Source organism: Glandiceps talaboti, chromosome 21 (genome assembly GCF_964340395.1).
Source record: "Glandiceps talaboti chromosome 21, keGlaTala1.1, whole genome shotgun sequence".
NCBI lineage: Eukaryota > Metazoa > Hemichordata > Enteropneusta > Spengelidae > Glandiceps > Glandiceps talaboti.
The window spans coordinates 13,827,962-13,851,018 of NC_135569.1; the positions used below are offsets into that span (position 1 = coordinate 13,827,962).

General features: G+C 35.1%; 2 protein-coding genes across 4 annotated transcripts; one reads left to right on the forward strand and one right to left on the reverse strand.

The window, feature by feature from the left end:
- Positions 1-475: 475 nt before the first annotated feature.
- LOC144451333 (transmembrane protein 222-like) lies at positions 476-10,617 on the reverse strand. Its single transcript, XM_078142144.1, has 5 exons — positions 10,409-10,617; positions 7,161-7,245; positions 6,257-6,376; positions 4,857-4,987; positions 476-3,934 (listed from the first exon to the last, which is right to left on the reverse strand). Exons 1-5 carry the CDS (start codon positions 10,609-10,611, stop codon positions 3,856-3,858), a joined length of 618 nt encoding a protein of 205 aa, XP_077998270.1. The 5' UTR covers positions 10,612-10,617; the 3' UTR covers positions 476-3,855.
- A 2,751-nt stretch (positions 10,618-13,368) lies between these two features.
- On the forward strand, positions 13,369-21,320 carry LOC144451332 (uncharacterized). 3 transcript variants are annotated; one of them, XM_078142141.1, is made up of 10 exons: positions 13,369-13,728; positions 14,753-14,882; positions 15,225-15,477; positions 16,318-16,451; positions 17,447-17,716; positions 18,371-18,440; positions 18,544-18,635; positions 19,817-19,885; positions 20,313-20,381; positions 21,081-21,320. In XM_078142141.1, exons 1-10 carry the CDS (start codon positions 13,666-13,668, stop codon positions 21,140-21,142), a joined length of 1,212 nt encoding a protein of 403 aa, XP_077998267.1. In that variant the 5' UTR covers positions 13,369-13,665; the 3' UTR covers positions 21,143-21,320. The 3 variants fall into 3 exon arrangements, with proteins under 3 accessions (XP_077998267.1, XP_077998268.1, XP_077998269.1); XM_078142142.1 differs by lacking the exon at positions 13,369-13,728 and adding an exon at positions 13,942-14,002; XM_078142143.1 differs by lacking the exon at positions 13,369-13,728 and adding an exon at positions 14,046-14,220.
- Positions 21,321-23,057: the final 1,737 nt, after the last annotated feature.

Here is a 23,057-nt window from a genome sequence, read left to right on the forward strand (position 1 = left end):
CAGTATCAAGCTATAATAATTCAAAGTGATGTCATGTTGTTCACCTTTGGCCTATTTTTCCATGTAAAACTTGATGATTTAGACAAAGTTTGGTTTGTGCTTAAATTGAAGATGTTATACTCTTTCTGTTGTGATAACACTATACTATCAACACACGAATTTGACGATCCTATTAAATATACATCATAGACGTTCGATTTGGAGCTAGTAAACAATTTCATGACTTTTAAGCTCCAAGTAAATTTCATTTTATTCACCAACTATAGTTTTGCCAATGAGAGGTTTGAATTCCGAAAGAGGAGCATTCTGGTGATGTATAGAAGGACGCCCTCTATGGTGAGATAGGCTGTATGTGGCTTGGGTATATAGTTTGTGCTGCACAAACATGTATATCATGTCATCCATATCCTTCAAAGCCAGTAGGACATATTCAAATAGATATAACTAGACAGTGACTCAAAATTACAGCAGTTTATTTTATTGTCCCAATATATAGTAAATTTACAAATATGCCTGGCATTTCTTTATCTATGTAAGATCTAACATCTTTTCTAAAATTAAAGCACATCGATCTTCACAACACAAGTTTCCTTCTCAGAATACAAAGTATTAAACAAGTAAATGGAGCATCTTGAGAATAGTATTAAAGATGGAAAGCTTTGTTGTCATGGGAATGCCACACCAAGAAATAAAGCCATTTTTTTGTAAACTTTATGATTTTTCATCATTTATATTAATTATATTTGATTGCCAAGAAACAGAATGGAAGCTTGTCCCTCATTCATTGTTCAGTGTAGGTCATTGCCATTTGCATACGCTATTTCATCAGAGTCATCAGACTACTAGCATATGTAATAGCAGAAAATAAATGTTGCATTAACCTATAATGAATGAGGAACAAGTCTCAACTCTAGTTTTTCTCAGCAATCATGCACGATATATTATAAGTAATGTAAAATCATGAAGGACTCTACAGAACACAGTTCCTAATTTTCTGGAGAGCTATTCACCTTAAATCACTCATTTAGCAAAGGATTCACAGGAGTGATAGTAACAAAAAATCTCTTTGGAGTCTACATCTCAATTGGTGTCAATATATTTACAAATAATGTGTGCAACTATGTGAACATAAATACAATGTACTTATTTTTACACTAAAAAACAAACAAATTACAAAGTTTACTTAATTTTTTCTTCTTTTTTTATTAACACTTTCTAATATCACCTTCAAAAATGCATGATATCACACAAAATTATTATATTCAATTTTCAAGGTAACACCTTCCAGTGTTTTATGATTGACTAATTTACAGAATAATCTAAAATGAACTCTAAATTTGACAAAATTATGGATTTTCATACTGCAGTCCTTATATCAGTGTTTTTCTTAAGGGCAGTAAGTAGGTAAAACCAACAATTTGTTTACAATTAAACATCAGGGAGTGAAAGATTACACTGTGATCAATAGAGAAACTCACTGTTAGTAATTAGTTTTAGCACAGCTTGACAGGCTTAGAGCTACAATTGAAAGAATTTCGTCGTAAGGCAAGTCAACACAATGATGAATCTAGTCATTGAAACTAAATAGTCATTAAAACTCTGCTTTTCTAAATAAAATGTTTGTATCCTGGTGCATCATTAGACATTCATGCACCAACATTGTACATGTTTGTCTTTGTTCAAAATATATGTTGTCAAAAATTGACTATGTATTTTACCAGGGCTATTTCACAAATTATTAAAGTGGCACAAGCTGAGGTTATGAGCTTTTCACTCAAGTGGTAATATTTACACAAAACCTCAATTACACTATTCTAGTATAATGTTAATATCGATGCATACCTTCTATAACATTATGATTGTCTTCTGGCATTGTCAGAACTGTTAATTGCATAGTAAGGATGTCCTCAATATTTTTGTATTATGTATAATAAATTATGTGATCAGATGATTTATAGATTACATCTTAAAACCAGTTGAGTCCAGTTATCTGTAAGTGGTCGTTAAGTATGCTTCAGTATGTAGAATACTGCGAGTGCCTTTGAAATATACAGCAAATTTTACACCCGAAAGTTTTTATACTCAGCTTGTGCCCCTTTAATGAACTATTGTTGCAAAAAAATGGTTTGAAAACATGTCTATACCTGTCTTAAAATAGCTGCCTTTTCACCACTTATTGTAAAACATTGAACTTATTTGTCATAACAGAGTGAAATTGTTGTGTTATATGTGTACCTAACTTGGAGAAACTGATCTATGATTCAATTTTGTTATTGATAAATTCTGATGTTTCATACTTGTGATGTCTTCTGCAACATTTTCATTCACTTCACTAGTGAAATAAGCTGTTTTTTGTCTCGTGGCAGATCTCACGAGATCCCGCATGAGCCAGTGCATTCATTGCAAGCAAACGTGAGGGTGATCAAGCTGAAAGTGTCAAATGCTTGGCAACACTATTTCAACATCATCGTACATGGCCATGGCAAAAGCTTGACCACAATCATGGTTGACAACATTGCTGCTAGGCATATTTGCATATCCCGTGAGATTTGCAATGAGATGTAAAGTCCCTTATTACAGCCACAGGGAACACTGCAAGCATTCATGCAGTACCAAGAGTATGTCACAATGACACTTGCTTCATTAGGTATGTAATGCACAGCTCAACATTATAGACGCAACAACACAACCTGTGTTACTTCTTTTAAAATATATCATATTTGGAAAAAATTTGTACAAAAAAACTTAAAACAATCTGATGGATATTATCAAATATTGTACTAATATCAATATCACTATGACTGTAGGCTAAAGATCATCAGGAAGCAGGAATGATTAATATGCTTCATCCTTTCCATTCATCCAACATTTGTCCCGGTGTAAGAATCTTAACAAATATTTTCCCACTAAAATTATTTGTGAAAAAGTCTTGTATATCTGTAAATGTTTTACACATCTGTATTTTATTTTAGACTGGAATTATAGCAATAATATTTATCTATGAACTGATGATAAAATTTTGTTACTTTCCTGCCAAAATTATTTAACAAAAATTCTTGTTTTTCTGTAACTATTTGTCGTATCTCAATTTGATTTTTGACTATTTCAAAGAAATAATGCCTATATATAAATTATATAAACTTTTTAGGACAACATGGATAAAATTTACTTAAAATCATCAAAATTATTTGACAAAAATTCTTGTTCCGCTGTAACTTTTTGTCGTACCTCAACTTGATTTTTGACTAGAATCAAAGAAATAATGCCTCTATATAAATTGGAGACAACTTTTTACGACAACAAGGATGTAATCTACTTAAAATTATCAAAATGGCAAGGTCATATTTTTTTCCAAATGACTTGAATAGTAGGAGACTAGTTACAGGTTGTCATAATTTAATAACAACCTTAGATGTTTAGTCTACAATAATGATTGGTATATCTCAAACATGTAAAATACTGAAACATATACATCTGTAGACATATACTAAAACCTGGGCCATTGGGCTGGGCTCTTGGACTTGATCATAGGGTTAAGTTCTTGGGCTGGGCCATTGGGCTGAGCTCTTGGGTTTGGCCATTAGGCTAGGCTGCAGGGTGCTTGAAAAAAGTAAAATAACTGGCCCAGGTTTTAGCATATGCCTAACATACACTGTTCATATTCTCATACAGCATGATAATGAAATACACAGTGAAACTACGAAATGTAGTTGCCTGCCTAGTGTGACAGGAACACAAACAGTTTACAAGTTCAAGGCATTCTGTCTACATTGTAATGAATAAATAATTTGGCTTGTAATATTTTAGTATTGCATTGGTGTAGTCCATTCCAATATATACACATGTTGCGTATTCTTACAGTAACACTGCTAGACAGATTATGATGGACAGTAAAATAAGAAATGGAACCCACTGCTTGAGAACTCCAGCAAAACTGTCAAATAGAAAGGAAGGAGAAATTAGGATTAGTAAATTAGCAAAATATTAACTTAAAATAAATATGGTTGCTAATGTGCAGTACCCTAGCATTCTACTAGTAAGTAGAGGAAAGTGCTATACTTCAGGAAAACCTGTATTATTTGGTCAAGTCAAACAAAACAACATCCTCCTAACAGACAGACTTGGTTAACACTTTAAATGCTGACACTGTATTTTTAAGGTTTTTAAGTCTATATTCATATACATGTACACTTATGATTAAAGGGTTAATTCAATCAAACCCAACCAGTACTGGGTGGGCTGAAACCTGGACTGCAGTGGTAAGAGGCAAATACTAACTACCTGGCCACTGACAACCATAAAGTTGAGAATCACATGATCAAAGGCAAAGTGAAACAAACTAACAGCAAGACAGACAGCCAGTCATAGAGAGACAGACAGACAGCCAGAGACAGAGAGAGAGACAGACAGACAGAGAGACAGACAAAAAAACAGATAAAGACAGAAAGAGCGACAGCCAGACAGACAGCTAGCCAGAGATGACAGACAAACTGACAGACAGCCAGCCAGCCAGCCAGCCAGCCAGAGATGTTTTTTTACATAGTCACTGATGACACAAAATACTAGTAACACTCATTAGTTCCTTGAAGATGATGTGGGTTGTCAGTGGCCAACCAGTTAGCCTAAGTGCCTCTTATAACACTGCAGTCTTGGTTCAAACTCATCACCAGCTGGGTGTGATTAAAAATCAACCAGATCTGTATATAAAGAAGTTTTGACCTAATCAAACATTGCAGGTTTCCCTGGGTATTCCAGTTTCCTCCTGGTTCAACACTAGGACAGTGCACAAATGGTGGCTACACCTCAATTTGCAAAATTGTATTTGGATTAAAAAGTACATGTATATTATTACGTACCTGACATATTTTGCTTTGAAAAAAACCCAGAAACATAATTTAAACATATTCCATGAATGAGTGCCATTATATTCCATCATGTTCAATGCCATGGCAACGTGTGAATGACAATTATCACAACAAAGGTTATGCTGAAATAAAAATAAAAATATTGTGAGAAAAACTTGAAATGAAATTACAATAATGATTTCCAAATTTAACATGCAATTAACAAATCAATCCAAGATCAAACTACCTAACATCGCCATGTAAAATTTAATTGATTGATCATACCGCCACCTAGAGGTCAACAACTGTAAACCAAGGCATTTGTCATTCTGATGACAATTGTCGACCAGGGCAGATCAATGCTAAAAACTTGAAATACTTGTGTGTAATAACCTTTTTAATACCTGTACACTATATTCCAATTACCAAAGTATCGACCATTTTCAGAGATAGGAATCACAAGAAAGCACCCCAAATTTGACAAAGTGAGAGCTAAATTTTGTGTAATGGCTGCTGATCATATGTTATGGCAATGCATGAAACTGTGAACAAATCAAGGCTGCCTTAGGGACGATCACACAATGTCACACAAGCTCAATAAGCGAACTTCATTCATTTAGGGGGGAAGGGGGTCTGGCATCAATGCAATTGTTGAACGTCATTTTCGCACTTCTAACGAAATTTTAACGGAAAGCTTTCACACCTTCAATGATAACAGTTGTTGTATTTACTACTGAGATGTTGATAAGTTGGTAAACATTTACTTCAAATGTGAGATATGGTGCTGTGTTTCTGGTAGTATTTTAATGTGTTTACAATCATGTTTCTACATTACATCGATCGTGACCGCTATAGTTTTCATCATAGTTTACATATATGGACGTTTGATGTCGCACTTGTGAACATTTGATTAAGGGGAGGGGAGGAGGTTTTGACCTAAATGAACGATATTCATTTGTTGAGCTTGTGTGACATTGTGTTATCGTCCCTTACAGCCAGGAACATTACAGTTAGTAGTTAGCTATGTTTTCATAGACAAGAAATATTTAGTTGGGCAAAAGAGCATATAATTGCAAAAATTGTCAAAATATTGATTTAAAATTTATGCATCTTCCCCTTAAATGGTAGTTGCTAAAACATAGTATAGTGGGAACAACACAGAAAATGGTAGCTTCGTATTTGCTCTCTTTATGCAACAATACTCAACTATTCTGCCTCACTTCTGGCACCAAATGGCAAGTAAACAGTACTCCTAGTAGCCAAACCATGACATTTTTTTATTCATCTGATAACCAAAATATTGTTTTATTTCATTACTATCCAAATACAGAGCAAACAAATAATAAACAACAGAACAAAAATATACAAGTATTTAAAGGTTTGAGATACGTGTAAAATGTTCTGTTACCTACCATTCTGTGTTTGTATTCTTCTGATGCTGAAGACACTGCAATATCCCAGTTTTCTTTCCTAGCATTGCTGGCTCGTAATTGTAAATATCTTGTAGGGTTACCAAATCCCATGCAGTCCTCCTGTATAGAAAACAATAAAGGAAACAAGTTGTTATTATATATAAGAACCATGTCATTGTACCATAGTATGACCTTACTGTATTGCTTTATGCAGGATTAGTTGTACCATTGTTGATACGTGACTATAGTATATTGTACTTTCTGTCTTGAAAACAAACTTTGTATATTTAGTTTTTTCATCTCCATATCGCGGTCTAACACTGAGGCATTGTTGCCCTGAAAATAAGCTGCTGAACAATGAGACTCGCACTGTCAATAGTGTCATAGGCTAATTTTGAATCTGATTCACATATTGATTTCACTGACTTACCAACACATATTAGCCTGGGCTAAATCTGAATCTGATTCTAAGGCCGATATCTTGACTTACCAACACATATTACATGTACGCCTTGTTTAAAGCCAAATGAATCTGATTCTGAGGCCAATTTGCATGACAAAACATATTAGACTTTGTCTAAATCTGAATCTGAATCCAAATCTGGTTTCAGTAACTTACAAACATATAATAAGGCCTTGTCTAAATCTGAATTCAAAGCTGATTTCATTGATTTACCAACACATGACCTTCTCTAAATCTGAATCTGAAATCAAAATTGATTTCATTGATTTACAAACACATGACCTAAATCTGAATTTGAAATCAAAGATGATTTCATTGATTTACCAACACATGACCTTCTCTAAATCTGAATCCGAATTTAAAGCTGATTTCATTGATTTACTGACACATAATATTTTCGAAATCGAAATCTGAATTCAAAACTGGTTTTATTTAACTTACCGACACGTAATAAGGCCCTGCAAAATCTCGTATGACTCCTGACGACATACAGATCCCCATGTGACCAATGAAAGGAAACAACCATCTGTGAAATGTTGAAAAGAGCAATTAGATGTTATTCTCCAATATGCTTCTTCACTCAGCCAAAGAAAATACTCTTTTAATACCTACAGGCCCTTTGTCACAACAAGTAGCTAGTAGAGTAGTAACAATCCTTAGGTCATGAGTATTTTCCAGCTGCATGAAGAAAAATATTGGAGAATAACATACCAGTAATATCCAAGAAAAATAGGGCGAAAGTAATGGCAATTGCGAATGTTTTGACTCATATTTTGAACAGAACACCAGTGAGGGCAACACAATTGTCATGACACAGGCATGAGATTTCGTGGTGTAGAACAATCTGAGTATATGGTTCCATATTTTAACAATAATATCATTGAACTATGAGATAATAAAGATGATATACAATGTATTTGTACTTTATGTGAGAAAAACTGGTAAGCACACATTGGTTGAAGAAAGTATATATACATACTTTGTTGTTTATGAAATATTTGTTAGCATATCACATGGAGAATGTATTTGTAATGTACAATTTGTGTTTTTAAATATTGTTAGCATTAGCATCTGGAGAAAATATTTGTATAATCTGTGTGTGAAATATTGTTAACATTATGTAGAAAAAGTAAAAATGTATTTGTGCAATTTGTGTACTGTGAAATATTGTTAACATTATTAGAATGTGGAGAAAGTAAAAATGTATTTGTGCAATTTATGTGTGAAATATCTTTAGCATATCGACAAAATATTTGTATGCACTTCGTGTAATGCATATTTGGTAGCATACACCAGCTGAAGAGAGTGTTTGTCAGTATTTGTTAGCATACATGTATACCAAGAATGATATTTGTACTTTGCATGCGAAATATTTGTTAAAGTACATAAAATGTTGAATAAAATGTACAAGAATACAGACACAAATTAGTTACATGTACTCTGCACTTGAAACTTGTCCTCTGTGATGTGGTATGTGTGTATAGTGTATACAATATAGTTACATATAATAATTTCCTATAATTATAGTAAATTGTGTTTGATTACACAAAATGAATCATTTATGTTTGCGGCTACATGTAGTTTGTGCTTTGTCATCATTACTGTACATGTATGCCACTTAGTGCTGATACTGATAATGGATGTTTTAATATACTTTGAAGGGAACTCTTATTTGAATAACAATCAATCAAATTACTGATCTGTTGCTTGGATCTTGGGATGGGCATTCGTATATTGATGTTTTTTAACACTGAGATGTATCACAAACCAGATTACTTTATCTACAGAAACTATTCATGCCAGACCATCCACTGTTGTAGACAATAAAACATGCAGTCTCATTAGAAGACACAGTCCCTCTCAAATACTTTACTTCTCGGACATGAGGCAACAAACAAACAACAATCATAATGTACATGTATGACCCATACTAACACAACATTTGGCCTGACAGGTCAGATCGTTACTTCAAATTTACACCTCCTCCACCCATCCAATTCATACCAGTACATGTATGACCTGAACAATGTACATCATGACTTCATCATAATGTACATGTACATAACAATTTTGATTTTTGTATAGCACTTTCCCACTCTGAGCTCAAAGCCTTTACAATTATTACCCACATTGTACATACAATCTACATGTATAGTGGCACAACGACTTGTTTACTTCCTCAACTCCCTGGAGAGTATACAACCCATTGCAGCCTCAGTATTAAAGGCTTCACATACAATTTAGCAACTCGTATCCTCCCAGATCCCCTGGGTTGACTGGGACACAATCATGGTTCAAATCTACCCAAGGACTTTCAAACAAATACTGTAGCAAGTTTAAAACAAAAGCATGCTTGAAGGGTAAGCTTGACGACTGTGATTTACTTTGTCCCAATTTCAACTCATCCCATTTCAACTCGCCCCATTTTCAACTCGTCCTATTTTCAACTCGCCCCAACAACACTAGTTAACGATTATAAATCTAAATGATATATGGCCTTGAGGTACGGGGACCGAAAAATTTAAATGATTTTATCTACTTGGCCGTTTGAAGCATAGCAAATGTAACATTTCTTGGCAGAAAGTGGTGTGGGTTTTGGCTAAGTGTTTTCTAGATCTAGAACTTATACTAGCACAACAACTTTCCTCAGTCATGGAATATCACTTTTCACATTAGGACTTAATGTTTACAACCCAAATAAAAAATAACAATGATAATAACCAGGGAGAATATTAGTGACTGACACGCTTATGACTTCTGTGCATACGGGTTTTGGAGACGTGTCTCCTCTCCCACCTACATGTAGTTAACGCAACTTTAAAGTATTGTAGTATGTGTTCACAGCGCAAGTGGTACTTCATTAGTGGAATACAAGATACCACAGACCCTCCAAACTGAGTACTACTAGCTTCGATTTCATATACATGTATGCACAAGTAAATTGAAAATGGGGCGAGTTGAAAATTGGACGAGTTGAAATGGGATGTGTTGATCCGTCACCAGCTTGACAGTAGGGAGAGGGATTAAGAGCCCCAATCACACCTAATACAATAGGCGTTTCAAGTCTTTTCTATCGTGATCTGAGGTAGCAATGATGAGGCTGGATCAAATCTGCAGCCCGCAGATTCCAAGCCGGCCACTCTAACCATTCACCACACATCATGACTACAATTCTAGTGGAAAGACCTTTCCTCTTTAGTTTTATAAAATGTGTGACAACATTTGGTGTATTATGATAGGAAATACCTCAAAAAAAAAATTATAATTTGTAAATTTAATAAGACCAATTTCATATACATATATTTTGCCCTATGGTATTATTGGAAGTTTAATACACACTAAAATACATATACCTCTAGTGAAAATGCTGTACGTTCTGTCTGTAAGCATAAAATATCTTCTACACCAACAAGTACAGCTAAATGCAACCTCTCTCAAACCATACTCATCACGACAATGTTGCTTCTGCCGAAATGACTCACTCGGATTTGTCATCAGTAAATTTCACCGTTTTTACCGTTTCTACACCATTAAAATTTGATCTCCAAGTCTCTCTGTTTTGGTAGATTCACCTCATCTCTCAAATCGCCGCCAAAATCGCTGCAAACATTCACACAGTCAAGGAGACACACATAAACATAACAACATGGACGGAGTGTGTTGACAAACACGGAAACCAGAAAACTTACGTTAGCAGAGGGATCGGAGTCCAAACTATGCTGAATGGGTAACGGTGTTTCTCATTGTCGACTCTGTACGCACTCTCTGAATACATCGTAATTTTGCTTTCTGGCATTTTACTCTCTGTGCTCGCCCCTGACTCGATGCCCTCCACTTGCGATGTCGTGCCGTAATTTCTTTTGCCTTCGACTGGTGAACTTGCTTCATCCATAGTATATTGACTTACGACGAGACTGATTCGATTCTTTTATTTTCAATCTGTTGCACGAATATTTTTTTTACAAGAAAATTTGTGATAGTTTGAATTCATTTTATGACTTTTCTACGAGTGTATTATTTCATTTAATATATATGAAATATCGCTATACCGAAATCTATGAATATCTGTAGATCTAATCTCCTAATGATAAACAAAAAGTCTTTTATTCGAAGAAGCGTACTAAAAATAAAGTATGTCATGAAATGCTAATAAGATCTCGCGATCGTTCACTGGTTAGCGAGATTACATTACGAGACTACGTGACAAATAGCGGCTTTTTCAAACGTGTATGTTCAAACATGGATATACCGCCATGGTACAAATAACTCTGAGTATATGTACTTCAATGACTCCAGCATGTTTCGGAGTTATCGAAGCGGATATATCCAGAGTTAATGTTCAAATAGTTAATGTTATTTGATAGCATTTTCGTCATTGTTGCAATGATCGTGAACATTCAACAATAGGCATAAAAATTGTGTGTCAGTGCTTCCGACTAGTAGTAGTACATTCAATTTTAAAATAGGTGGGGTTGGTTATATTTCTTTTTTCATGCATGTGTAAGTGTCTAGTTCAGGTTTTCCATTGTTTTCCAAATGGTGTGTGTTGTTTATTTAAGATGTACAGCCATTACAGACTGGAAGAATAGTTTTATATTTTTTATATTTTTAAGTTGATGTCAGTTTCCGCACCAACTATTTCTTGCGAGACTTCGCGATTTTGTTATCATTTTCTAGAATACGTAAAAAAAGTTTAGGGTCGGCGTAAAAACTAGGTGGGGTCGGGTAACCGAACCAAACAACTTTTTTTATTTGGCCATATCAAACAAAGTTGTATTAAAAGATCCTGTACATAACTGAAACAAGAATAAAATTAAATTAAATTTTCCAGTGTAGAGTGGAGAAGCTAGAATGCGAGAAAACAAGGTTACTATGAAAAATTGAATTTCATTGCATTTTAATGATGCCATTGTTTGGTGTATGTGAAGTATCGAGCAACAAGGTGTTGACATGTTGGATCATTTCATTTCGTCCCAATTTTAACTCGTCCCAATTCAAGTCCCAGTGCCTCGGATTTCTGAGCTGATTGTTTGTTATATTTTGCAGTATCTGTTATTCCTACCAAAAACTAGAGAGAGACAAACCAAACTGAAAAGTAAGTATATTAGATGTATGGTGTTTTTTCGTCATAGTATCCTCACGTCTTTTATAACTAAAATACTTGCACACGTAAATCATATTGCAAAGATCTGCACATTGCCTTCCTATGTGACTTTTGAAAAAGTGGGAAGAGTTGAAATTGGGCCTGGGGTGAGTTGAAAATGGGACAAGTTATATTGGGGCGAGTTGAAAAAGGGGCGAGTTCAAATGGGACGAGTTATTTATTTATTTATTTATTTATTTATTTATTTATTTATTTATTTATTTAATTTATTTTTTTATTTATTTATTTTATTTATTTTTTTATTTATTTATTTATTTATTTATTTATTTGTCTGTCTGTCTGTCTGTCTGTCTGTCTGTCTGTCTGTCTGTCTGTCTGTCTGTCTCTGTCTGTCTGTCTGTCTGTCTGTCTGTCTGTCTGTCTGTCTGTCTGGCTGTCTGTCTGTTTGTTTGTTTGTTAAACTTTATTTAAAGAGGGTAGCCCAGTTGGCCAATGCCAATCTTTCCGGGGGCCCTCTATATATAAAAAGTACAAAAGCAAAAGAGACAAATACAAACTATACAATAAGGACATACAATAAACGGCAAAAGTGTCTAAAATTTTAATTTGTCATAAAATATTGGTGACAGCCACGTCTGAAGGAAGACAACAATGTTCTGTTTCTCACTTCCACTGGTGAGGTATTCCAAATATTTGCACCAGGAAAACTTCGCTTTAAAAAGTTCAACTCTAGGTCGAGGTACTATTAAACAGGTCGTTGTTTTTGCTGGACCTGGTTCTATAATTATGACAGCTGTGAACGTACTTAAAATATGAGTCAAAATACTCGGGACAGAGGCTGTGTTATGCACTCAAAAGTAGAAACAGACGTATTATATTATATTTAATACAAACAAACAGCAAACAAACAAACAAAACAAGCATATATGCATGCATCACAGATGTAGGATTCCATAATATAACCATGTGCCTAAACATTTTTTATTGGCCGATGTTGACCCCAACTGGAGAAAATAAGAATTAACCAGAAAATTTCAGAGTATCTTTTACAAAATAAAATTGGGACTGATTCGGAGGATATTTATAAAACCCTCTTTTGACGCATACTTACACTATATCACTCTAGATGAACTGGAATATCTTTAGCAAAACACAAATTTCAGTACAATTGTTTTATGTACGTGTAATTTATTCCATTTCAATTGTCGCTTTAATATGACCACAAATGACCACAAGAATGTGAATAAAGAATGTACTGACCTGTATTGTATTATACTGTACTGTACTGTCTCGCACGCTCACCTATTATAGCCATGCTCTATATATGATACGTGTTGGAATGCACGGTGCACGTGGTTTACTGGCCTGAGATGGCAGGTAGCCCCCCCCCCCCCCTCCCTGTTCTTTTATTAGTGTCACTGACACCGTACCATCAAACAATAGAAGCTTCTGGAATCGGTTTTTCCTTCAAAAAATAAAAATTGAGTAAGTTATGCGATACAAAATAAATCATTTTTTTCGTATGGTCTATGGAAAATACAACAGTTTAGCGAGTCAACGACTATTATGACCCGGTTACTTATACTTCAAGGTGGTGTCACGTGAGTGGTATTATGGTAATAGGGTAAAGCTATATACCCCATTGTCATGTTTTGTGTCCACCTGGGCACAACTCATGGCGATAATTCCGATTCATAAATCAAATTTTTTCAGTGACTTACATTTGCGGTGGTAAAGAATGCGAAATCTGAGCTAGATTTTGGGGGAAATAAGTATGGATTTATTTCATTTAATGTACAAAGTATCTCTCAAATCATAAATTCAAGAAAACGATTCCACAAGATGACGGACCCCAACGTTACGAACGGAAAATGGAAAGAAGAAAATTTGATACTCTTAATTCTGGTAAGTAACACCAAATCGTGCTTTGCTAAGGAAGACAATTTTTGCACAACCGTTACTTTAATACAAGTTTGGGAGATAAAAGGAACAAACAACTTAAAATGGATTATTCTCTCATTAATTTAACTGCGTCACGCATAATATAAGTTGACGCCATCGTAACAATGACTCACGATCAGCCGATCACTTGGGCGACTTCCGTTCGGGTTTGAGAGGTTGATTAAACGTAAATTTGGAATGTACCTTCCGACAGTTCGACCAACAGTCACTTTGTATGGTAAATAATACAGTATAGTATACACACCCAATTTTAACTGTTGGAGCGAAGCCCAAGCATGGACATCGATTATGAAAATAGTTGAACTTGAAAATTTTATAAATATTAACTGTCCAAGTTTCTTCTTTGCAATGTACATTTTTTAAAATTACATACTTGAAGACCTGGTGACTACGAACACTTATACCTTGTGTTGATCCGTGATTTAATTGTAAAACGTAATTATAAACGTAATGATACTTTTTAATGTTAGGCGTTTTAAAATACATTTTTGTATATTCGACTGTGCTGTAAGCGCTTTCCAATCATTACCCTGACACATACCTATAATGGCACAATGGCCCTTTATACTTCTCCCAACTCTATGGGGAGCGTACAGTCATTGCAGCCTCTTTAAACGTATACGGTTAAATCATTCAGAAAACAACCGCTATCCTACCAGCTCCCTAGTTGTACAGTGGGGACGTAGTTGTACAGCTGCCGTGGTTTGACAGGAACAAAGTCGTACGGTGGTCCATAGCTCACCAAAGGACTTTAGTCTGTCAGAAACAAACAACAGAGGCTGCGGCTTGATCGAACCAACAACTTGCAAATTCAAAACTTGTAACCGTTTGAGCGTCACGATTTATTAATTATATTGTTCCGTAATATTCGCGTGTATGCAAAGTTGATTTGTATCAACGTACATACCTTACTACCATTGACAGTCGCACTGCCGGACAAAATTTCAAGTGAGAAATTTTCTTTCAGATACTTGCTGTTTTGTGTCATGTTAATGCCACCCCGACATCAACGGATCGAGCTGCATGTAAAACTGGACCGGCAAACGATTATTCTCAGACGATGTTCGAAGGAAGGTGTTGTGATAGTTGTTCCTCAGGTACGTTAAATGTCGGGTCAATGCATTATATTTGAGGACCTGTATTGGTTGTACTTACATGTAATATCATAGCAAAAAATGCATATTGAAAATTGACGATATTGTATGTATGTATGTATGTATGTATGTATGTATGTATGTATGTATGTATGTATGTATGTATGTATGTATGTATGTGTGTGTGTGTGTGTGTGTGTGTGTGTATGTATGTATGTATGTATGTATGTATGTATGTATGTATGTATGTATGCATGCATTCATGCATGCATGTATGTATAATTTCAATCTGATTTTTGTTTATAATATATCTTCTTACTTGTCTGTGGTTATTGTTTATGACAGGGACACACATGGTCAACCTGTGTAATGTCAACGACCCAGCCAGCACGGTATGCAAGGTATGTGACCCACATACGTATACGGCACACCCAAATTTATTAGCCTATTGTTTGCAGCATCACAGATGTCGTGCTAACCAGTTGACAGACAGGGAGGGAACTTTGACCAACGACTTCAAGTGTTCATGTCAGCAAGGTTATACCAAATCGCCAGAAGGTGGTTGCATACGTCAACGTCACGAGAGTCACACCACCAGGTGGGTTATAGTTTGTGTCGTTTATAAATAACTCAGATCCGAGGCAACACCTTGAACTTTAAATTCATGTTTTCCTAATGCGAATAATTTTTTTTAAACGATATACAATGTAATCTGAGACTGTAAACAAATAGAGTTTATCATTTAGTAACATTGCAGGGTTAAAGTTGACATTTTGGAAAAGGAATAGTCGAGGCGACGGGAATATTTCTAGAGTATGCACTGACCCTGGACCTATATTGTACACAGTCATGATGGTCGAATGGTTGTAGTGGCCGACTTGGAATCTGCAGGTTCGAGCCCCTCGCTACAGTCCTTGGGCAAGATATGAACCACGACTGTGCCCCATATCGACCCAGCTGTATAATTATGGTCCTGGTAGGATAGATGTTGCAATGTGAATGCTTTATTCGCATGTTCTTATTGAGGCTGCGGTGTATGCTTCCCAGGGAGTTGAGGAAGTATAAAGGGTCGTTGTGCCGCTATAGATTCGTGCCAGGGTTATCAATTGTAAGTCGCTTTAAGCTCAGGGTGGAAAAGCACTAAATAAACCAACATTGTTGTTATTATTATCATTAATGTGGGTGCGCAAGTAATATGGTAAGTCGTTCAGCCCGAATAGAACCATTTGAATTTTATATATATATATATATATATATATATATATATATATATATATATATATATATATATATATATATATATATATATATATATATATATATATATTTGTTGATTTTGCCTATTATCTGTACAGATGTGTGTCTTAGTATATGTCAATTCAATTGTTCTAATAGTCACATAGTAATATAGAGCATTGGTGGCATGGATTCTATTTAGATTTGTACATCCTACAAGAACAAGCTTAAGGTACGGCAAGACAACTGGACTGATTCATGATGCTATAACATCGCAAGAACCGTACGCACACGTGAACATCGTATCACATAAAGACAAAGGCATTGGTACCTTTAGTAAGTTTCTTTTTACTTTAACTCTTTATGATATTTATGATCCCGTATGCCACGGGTGTGACATCAAAGTATAGTAATTGAAAAGTATGGATTTCATATTAGTGTACTTTGATGTCACACCCTAAGAATATGGGGATATATATATATATATATATATATATATATATATATATATATATATATATATATATATATATGTATATATATATATATATATATATATATATATATACAGGTTTTGAAAATATGAACAAAATTACATGTTATTGACCCTACAGAACTGTTTCGTGAGGCGTGTATTCCTCACTCATCATGGGGTAGAATGGAATATAGTATCTGCGTTTCCTTACCGTTAAATTCTATTATTCTAATGTTCCTAACAGGGAATATTTACCTATTAACATAGCGCATTTGCATAGTTAATTGTTCTGCAATAATGATTTATGTCTATGCCTACACGACGACACAAGTTCATTCCGTTTGTTTAGAGTGCAGCGATGAGGTTGGCAAATTATAATGTACTTTTCAGTTATGCAGAGATTACATCTCTGACTGGTCATATTGTATGGTCGCGCGCGCGATAATTTTCCACGTGATGTTGTAATCAATTTCTTTATCCTTAAGAAACCATACATACTTACTTAGTTCTGTTGAGTTTCTTGACAAATATATATATATATATATATATATATATATATATATATATATATATATATATATATATATATATATATATATATATATATATATATATATATATATATATATATATATATATATGTGGGGGGGGTCTGTGTCTGTGTGTGTTTTCAAGAGAGGGAGGGAAGAGTGAAAGATAACGGTGTTTAATAGGTAAGCCTGTAAGCCTTTTGGGTTGACAGATTGAATGGATATTTAAGAAAATACAACAATATGATTGCTTCTTTTGACTGGTTACCTCTCTTGACCTTCGACTTAAAATCACCTTGATTGTTATCCCTTTTACACTATAACAGAACCTGTTTCCTTGACTGATGAGGAAAGCAAGGCTTTAGTGGATAATGATGATGATGGCGGTGAGGAAATCAGTCCTGTGGGCCCACTGGGTGGTGGTGAACACCGTGCAGATGGTGGAAGCGATGGATTGACATTAGAGGGAAAGCACATCGTTATCATCACAGTGGTTATGATATTCTGTATAACGGTTGTGGTAATTGTTGCCATAGTTCGTATAAAGAGATCACCTAATCATAATGAAGGTGAACGTGGTCAATATAATTGCCCATGTAAGTCATCACAATACTCATTTCATATTCTCCATTATGCATGTACATGTATTCTGGACTTACCTTGGTGGAAAAGGCAGAAGGAAAATAAATATTATCCTCTCAATTGATATTCTTATATCTCAGATGAAAATAAGGTTCTAGACGATCTGTCACTTAATAGTTAAACAATAATTGGCGACATGCTGGCTCGCATCTTAGAGTAATAATGCGTTCATGTCTTAGTAACTCGTAAAGGCTTTTATATGTAACAATATATTTAAAAATAAATTAAAAATAGTTTTCTTTATTTTTAATGTCTGTCTGTCTGTCTGTCTGTCTGTCTGTCTGTCTGTCTGTCTGTCTGTCCCTGTCTCTCTCTGATCTGTCTCTGTCTCCGTCTCTGTTTCTCTCGATGTCTCTGTGTCTGCCTCTGTGTTTGTTTGTTTGTGTGTGTGTGTGTGAGTTTGTGTGTGTGTGTCTGTCTCTGTCTGTCTCTGTCTGTCTGTCTGTCTGTCTGTCTGTCTGTCTGTCTCTCTCTCTCCTCTCTCTCTCTCTCTCTCTCTCTCTCTCTCTCTCTCTCTCTCTCTCTCTCTCTCTCTCTCTCTCTCTCTCTCTCTCTCTCTCTCTCTCTTGATACAATACAGATCATCTCTCTCTTTTGATACAATACAGATCATTATGGGAATGGGAGCGACAATATTGACACTACCGTTAACGACCCCTTTTTAAATAATGGACCGAGGTGAGTTTTGAAATGTGTATTACTCAGTTATCACGTTGAGAATTTTGAAAATGATAAATAGAAATGGAGTCGTTATATTATTCCTCTCGTCATCATATTTCAGATCAAGTGTCAACACATCGACTTCCTGTATGTCGACTGTTAGTGATCTCATTAAACTGGACGCAGACTCACAAGAGGACTTGTTGAATAAAGGTAATAAAATGCTCACTTCTGATGTCAGTGTCATGATTTAATTTGCTGTGATTGTAAAAGAATAACTAAAACATAATGTGTAAAAAATATTATTTGACCTGAATATAGTATGTGCGTTCCTTTATTATTCAATAAAACTGAAAGCCGTCCTCAATTAAACCAGTGGTAGTCTGGATTCCAACTGTTCAGTCTGGTCAAACGAGTCCTGAGATAAACACTAACTTAATGAGGGACTGTGTTATTGGTTAGAATTCTGTGATTGATTAACAAAGATATGATGTTAATGAGTGTGTGGGTGGCTGTGGACGAATTTTAAATTTCATCTCGGGACTCGTTTGACCAGACTGTGGTTAATAGTAGACCACAGTCGGAATCCAGGCTAAACCAGGGGGGAACAATTAGGGATAACGATGGACATTTTTGTATTAGAGGACAGAAAGTATATCAAGATATTAAGTTATTGTATTTAAAGGAAGGTCTTTTATTGGTTACTGCTATCAACTTCAGGGAAAGTCCAGTCTGACTTAATTCTGTTTTTGGTACATTTGTATTGAATACTGCTATCAACTTAAAGTAAAAGTCCAGTCACTCTACCATTAGTACACTTGCTTTGATTACTGCTATCAACTTAAAGGAAAAGTCCAGTCAGACATATTTCTGTCTTTAGTACACTTGTATTGATTACTGCTATCAACTTAATGAAAAAGTCCAGTCAGACTTATTTTTGACTTTTTATCACTGTAAACTTACATAATAACATTGCGTTATGAGATAGCATATCGGTAACTTGTTCAACTCTGATCTTATACATTTGTTACGCCCTGCCATACATTTGTACTTAATATGGTTTTGGCTATTTGTAAAGACTTCTTGCAAGGGTTTATGGGAAACGTCTGCGGTAAATTGTTCAACTTTGATCTTGTACATTTGTTAAGCCCTGCCATACATTTGTACTTAATATGGTTTTGGCTATTTGTAAAGACTTCTTGCAAGGGTTTATGGGAAACGTCTGGTGATGACATCACAAATGCTCCAAGTTTTGAGATGACACTCAAACATGGGGAAATAAAAGGCAAAATTCACTACTGATTAAAACAACTTATCACTTTGGTATTTAAGCAGAATTCATATTCTCGTATATAATTACGGTGTCAAAAATATACGAATGTTTCCCCTGATAGGAAGTACAACTGCAGTTGCATTGGAAGAAAGTCAGAAGCCTTCAAGCCGCACCAGTCTGCAAGACCTTAGTAAGTATTAATTTCACATTATTCCCATGCCAGGTCAATTGATTTATGATAAGATCTCATTTTTTGCGATTTTTGTCTTCAAATTATTAAAGCTATGCCTTATATGTGATAATTTGAATATTGACTTACTGGTGAATGATCAAGGAGACATCAAAAAGCATCTGTTCGCAAGGGCTTTCTTACGTAAGCTTAATGAGCACACAGGAGTATTTTTTTCAAACCATGTGAGTCGATTTTTTTTACCATGGGAGTAGTTTTTATTTCATGGTAGTAGTTTTTTTGACCATGGGAATAAGTACTCTCTAACTTTCGTCCACCACTAGTAAAAATGTCGTTCTGATAACAGGATCTCTGAATAATGTCTAGAATGTAATTGTAATCAAATAACATGAATTATATCTGGTCATGATTTCTCCATTCATTTCAGAGGATAGTCGTGCACTTGGATTAAAAGAAACGGGAAAACCGAAAAGTGTAACCAGCATAAATAATTTAGGTAGGCATTCAAATAATAGATAGTGAAGGGGGACATGTGCTACGGTCACTTGTTCTGACGACATTTTATAAATTGACCACACTACGTAAACCGTGTCCATTTTTGGTTGTAATTGAATTTCGTAACTTTTCGGTTTTAGTGTGTAACTTTCTATTTTTAATTATTTTTAACTGTTCGGATATAGTTCGTAACCCCTGCATAGCAAGAAGACAGTAACACGAATGACTTGAGATCTGGAAATACAGATGTCCAACGGACCATGAGCACAAATTTAAGACTTGTCGGAGTTGTCGGAGCCCATACTAGTATTTCCAGAGATAAATTGATATAGGGCGTTGATGTACAAAAAACTAAACTACGATATCGGCTCACAAGCTTACTTAACATTCATTTGTCCCTAGACCACAATTAGGATTACTCGATGAAAAATAGTGCCTTGCTAGACCATTTCTACATCATGTAAAATACATCACGCTCTAGCTACAATTCATAAGCAAGTATTAAACACCAGAGCCAACCTACAGCCAGTTTCTCTGAACATACCTTGTCGATTACGTTAGTGTATTTTTAGTTGTCCTAGCTGCAACGTCAATACTTTTGTCATTGATTTTAGTTCCATCGGCAATATTAGCGTTATCATATTTTCTATTTTTTTCTTGGTTATGTTTTAAGCTTATTTTATTACTATTATATTGACAGGGTCTGCTATACATAGTGGTGATCATCGCACTGCTGCAACAACCACTAGTGCTTCACCGTAGATGACGCAGGCGCATTGGATGCTGATGACGGATTGGCATAGAGTAGCGTTAGTGCTATGGAACTAAACATAATTATACTCAAGGAATAAATGACGATAAATAGTAGCGCCCTCTCGAAGACACTCTCTCGATTCTACGAAAGTAGTGGCTAAATTTCTGTACGCCTAAATAAACGCTCTGCTGAAAATATATAAAGCTTTGTCGATTTTGTCGCAAGGAAACCTATGTGTGTATGTATGTATGTATGTATGTGTGTGTGTGTGTGTGTGTGTGTATGTATGTATGTATGTATGTATGTATGTATGTATGTAATTTTATATAAACATGTATGCATGTAAACAAATTTCTGGTGAGGGGAAGCCCCTTTCATTTCCCAGTGTCTAGTTAGTCCGGTAAAGTTCGACGAAATCAAACAATGACCTATTGTTGTCTACCGTGCGTGACTATCCTAGCATGACAGGTAGGCAATTTGTGAGTAAGTGCAACATATGAAGCTGTATAGCGATCCTATTACCAAGGACTATAAGTATATAAAGTCAGACGTGACAATAATTTAGCCCAACTATTTCACAGTAATTTACTCTTTTGCAAACTGACATCAACAACCCCATGTAAAAAGGCTTGACAACACAAACATCCAGGGTAGTGTAGTGTCATCCACAGCCGAACTTCGAACCTCCTTTATAAGTGTGCAAAAAAAAAAATATAGCACGTCTGAATATCCCTACTGTACGCCATTACACTTGACCAACACATTGCGTAGACAGAGTGTTGCTCTTAGATAATATTGAAACTATGCGTAAGTTCATCAGAAAAAAACAACACTTTTTGTACGATTCTTTTATTGATAAAATACCGGGATATTAATCGTTATTTGCTTTAATCGATCTGACACCTTTCTCCACCGAGGCGACACTTCAGTATCTGTTATTTCAAAGTCCTGATGTACATGCAGAGTTCACAAAGGCAAAGTTGGAGTTCCTTCTGGTATTAAGTATAACCTTACCGTTCCAATATTTTTGTAATAGGCAAAACATATATAGGCAAGAAATTTTACGAATCAACTATGGCAATTATATATGTACTCTAACTACAGGTCAAATTCTATTTGTACTAATCGGGCTAGTCCTGCTTGCAGATAGAATAGAACGGGACACGATGCAAACTTCTCTGTCTATGATTCTGACAATGTCCTGCTGATGAGTCTACATATACGTTTAGGGACATTAGAGAGATTGTCAGAATCGCGTCTCGTACACCAGACTATAATCTAAATCAGGCATGCCATGTTTTAGAAAACAATGGATATTTCACTTTGGATTTTATCTGCGTATGAAACCAAGCTCAGCCACGTTCAACCATAAAGGTGTATACATCAAATACTATATGTTTCACTTAAGTCTGTTTTACAGTTTTGTAGCAAAGACTAAGAAGTACAGTGCCTGTTTAGTGTTATTTATTTATTTACTTATTTATTTTCTTTGTAATCGGCGATAATTGTCACACACACATATAATACATAATGTTAGCATACTAATGCATTTTGACAAAAATACACGTACAATCTGTTCATTCCTAAAATAACTGTCATTTACATTTCTCATACTGTACATAAGTGACCCTCACCGAAATTGTGAAGACATGAATATTGTTTATAAAATATACAAAAACAATGTTTCTTACATCACAGTTTATGGTAAAATTTTACGATACTAGTACTTGCCATGGCAAGTAGATCGTAGGCAATGAGATGTGTGGTATTGGTACACTATAGCTATACATACGATATCTTGATAGGCTATCTACTTTGAACTTTCCGAATAAAGTTACTAAAAAGTTGGCTTGACCGTAGTACGTACCTCAGAAATAAAAATCTCCTTATCCTATACGCTAATGTGCATTAACATGTCTAGGT

Bases quoted from the DNA above. Each gene is read 5' to 3' on its own strand.
- LOC144451333 (XM_078142144.1), bottom strand. From the start codon at position 10,611: ATGGATGAAGCAAGTTCACCAGTCGAAGGCAAAAGAAATTACGGCACG. The intron at 7,246-10,408 runs GTAAGTTTTCTG...AACATTTCACAG, and splicing joins ACTCCGATCCCTCTGCTAAC to ATGGTTGTTTCCTTTCATTG. The intron at 6,377-7,160 runs GTAAGTTAAATA...TTTTCTATACAG, and splicing joins CAGGGCCTTATTACGTGTCG to GAGGACTGCATGGGATTTGG.
- LOC144451332 (XM_078142141.1), top strand. From the start codon at position 13,666: ATGACGGACCCCAACGTTACGAACGGAAAATGGAAAGAAGAAAATTTG. The intron at 16,452-17,446 runs GTAAGTTTCTTT...ACACTATAACAG, and splicing joins CAAAGGCATTGGTACCTTTA to AACCTGTTTCCTTGACTGAT. The intron at 19,886-20,312 runs GTAAGTATTAAT...CATTCATTTCAG, and splicing joins CACCAGTCTGCAAGACCTTA to AGGATAGTCGTGCACTTGGA.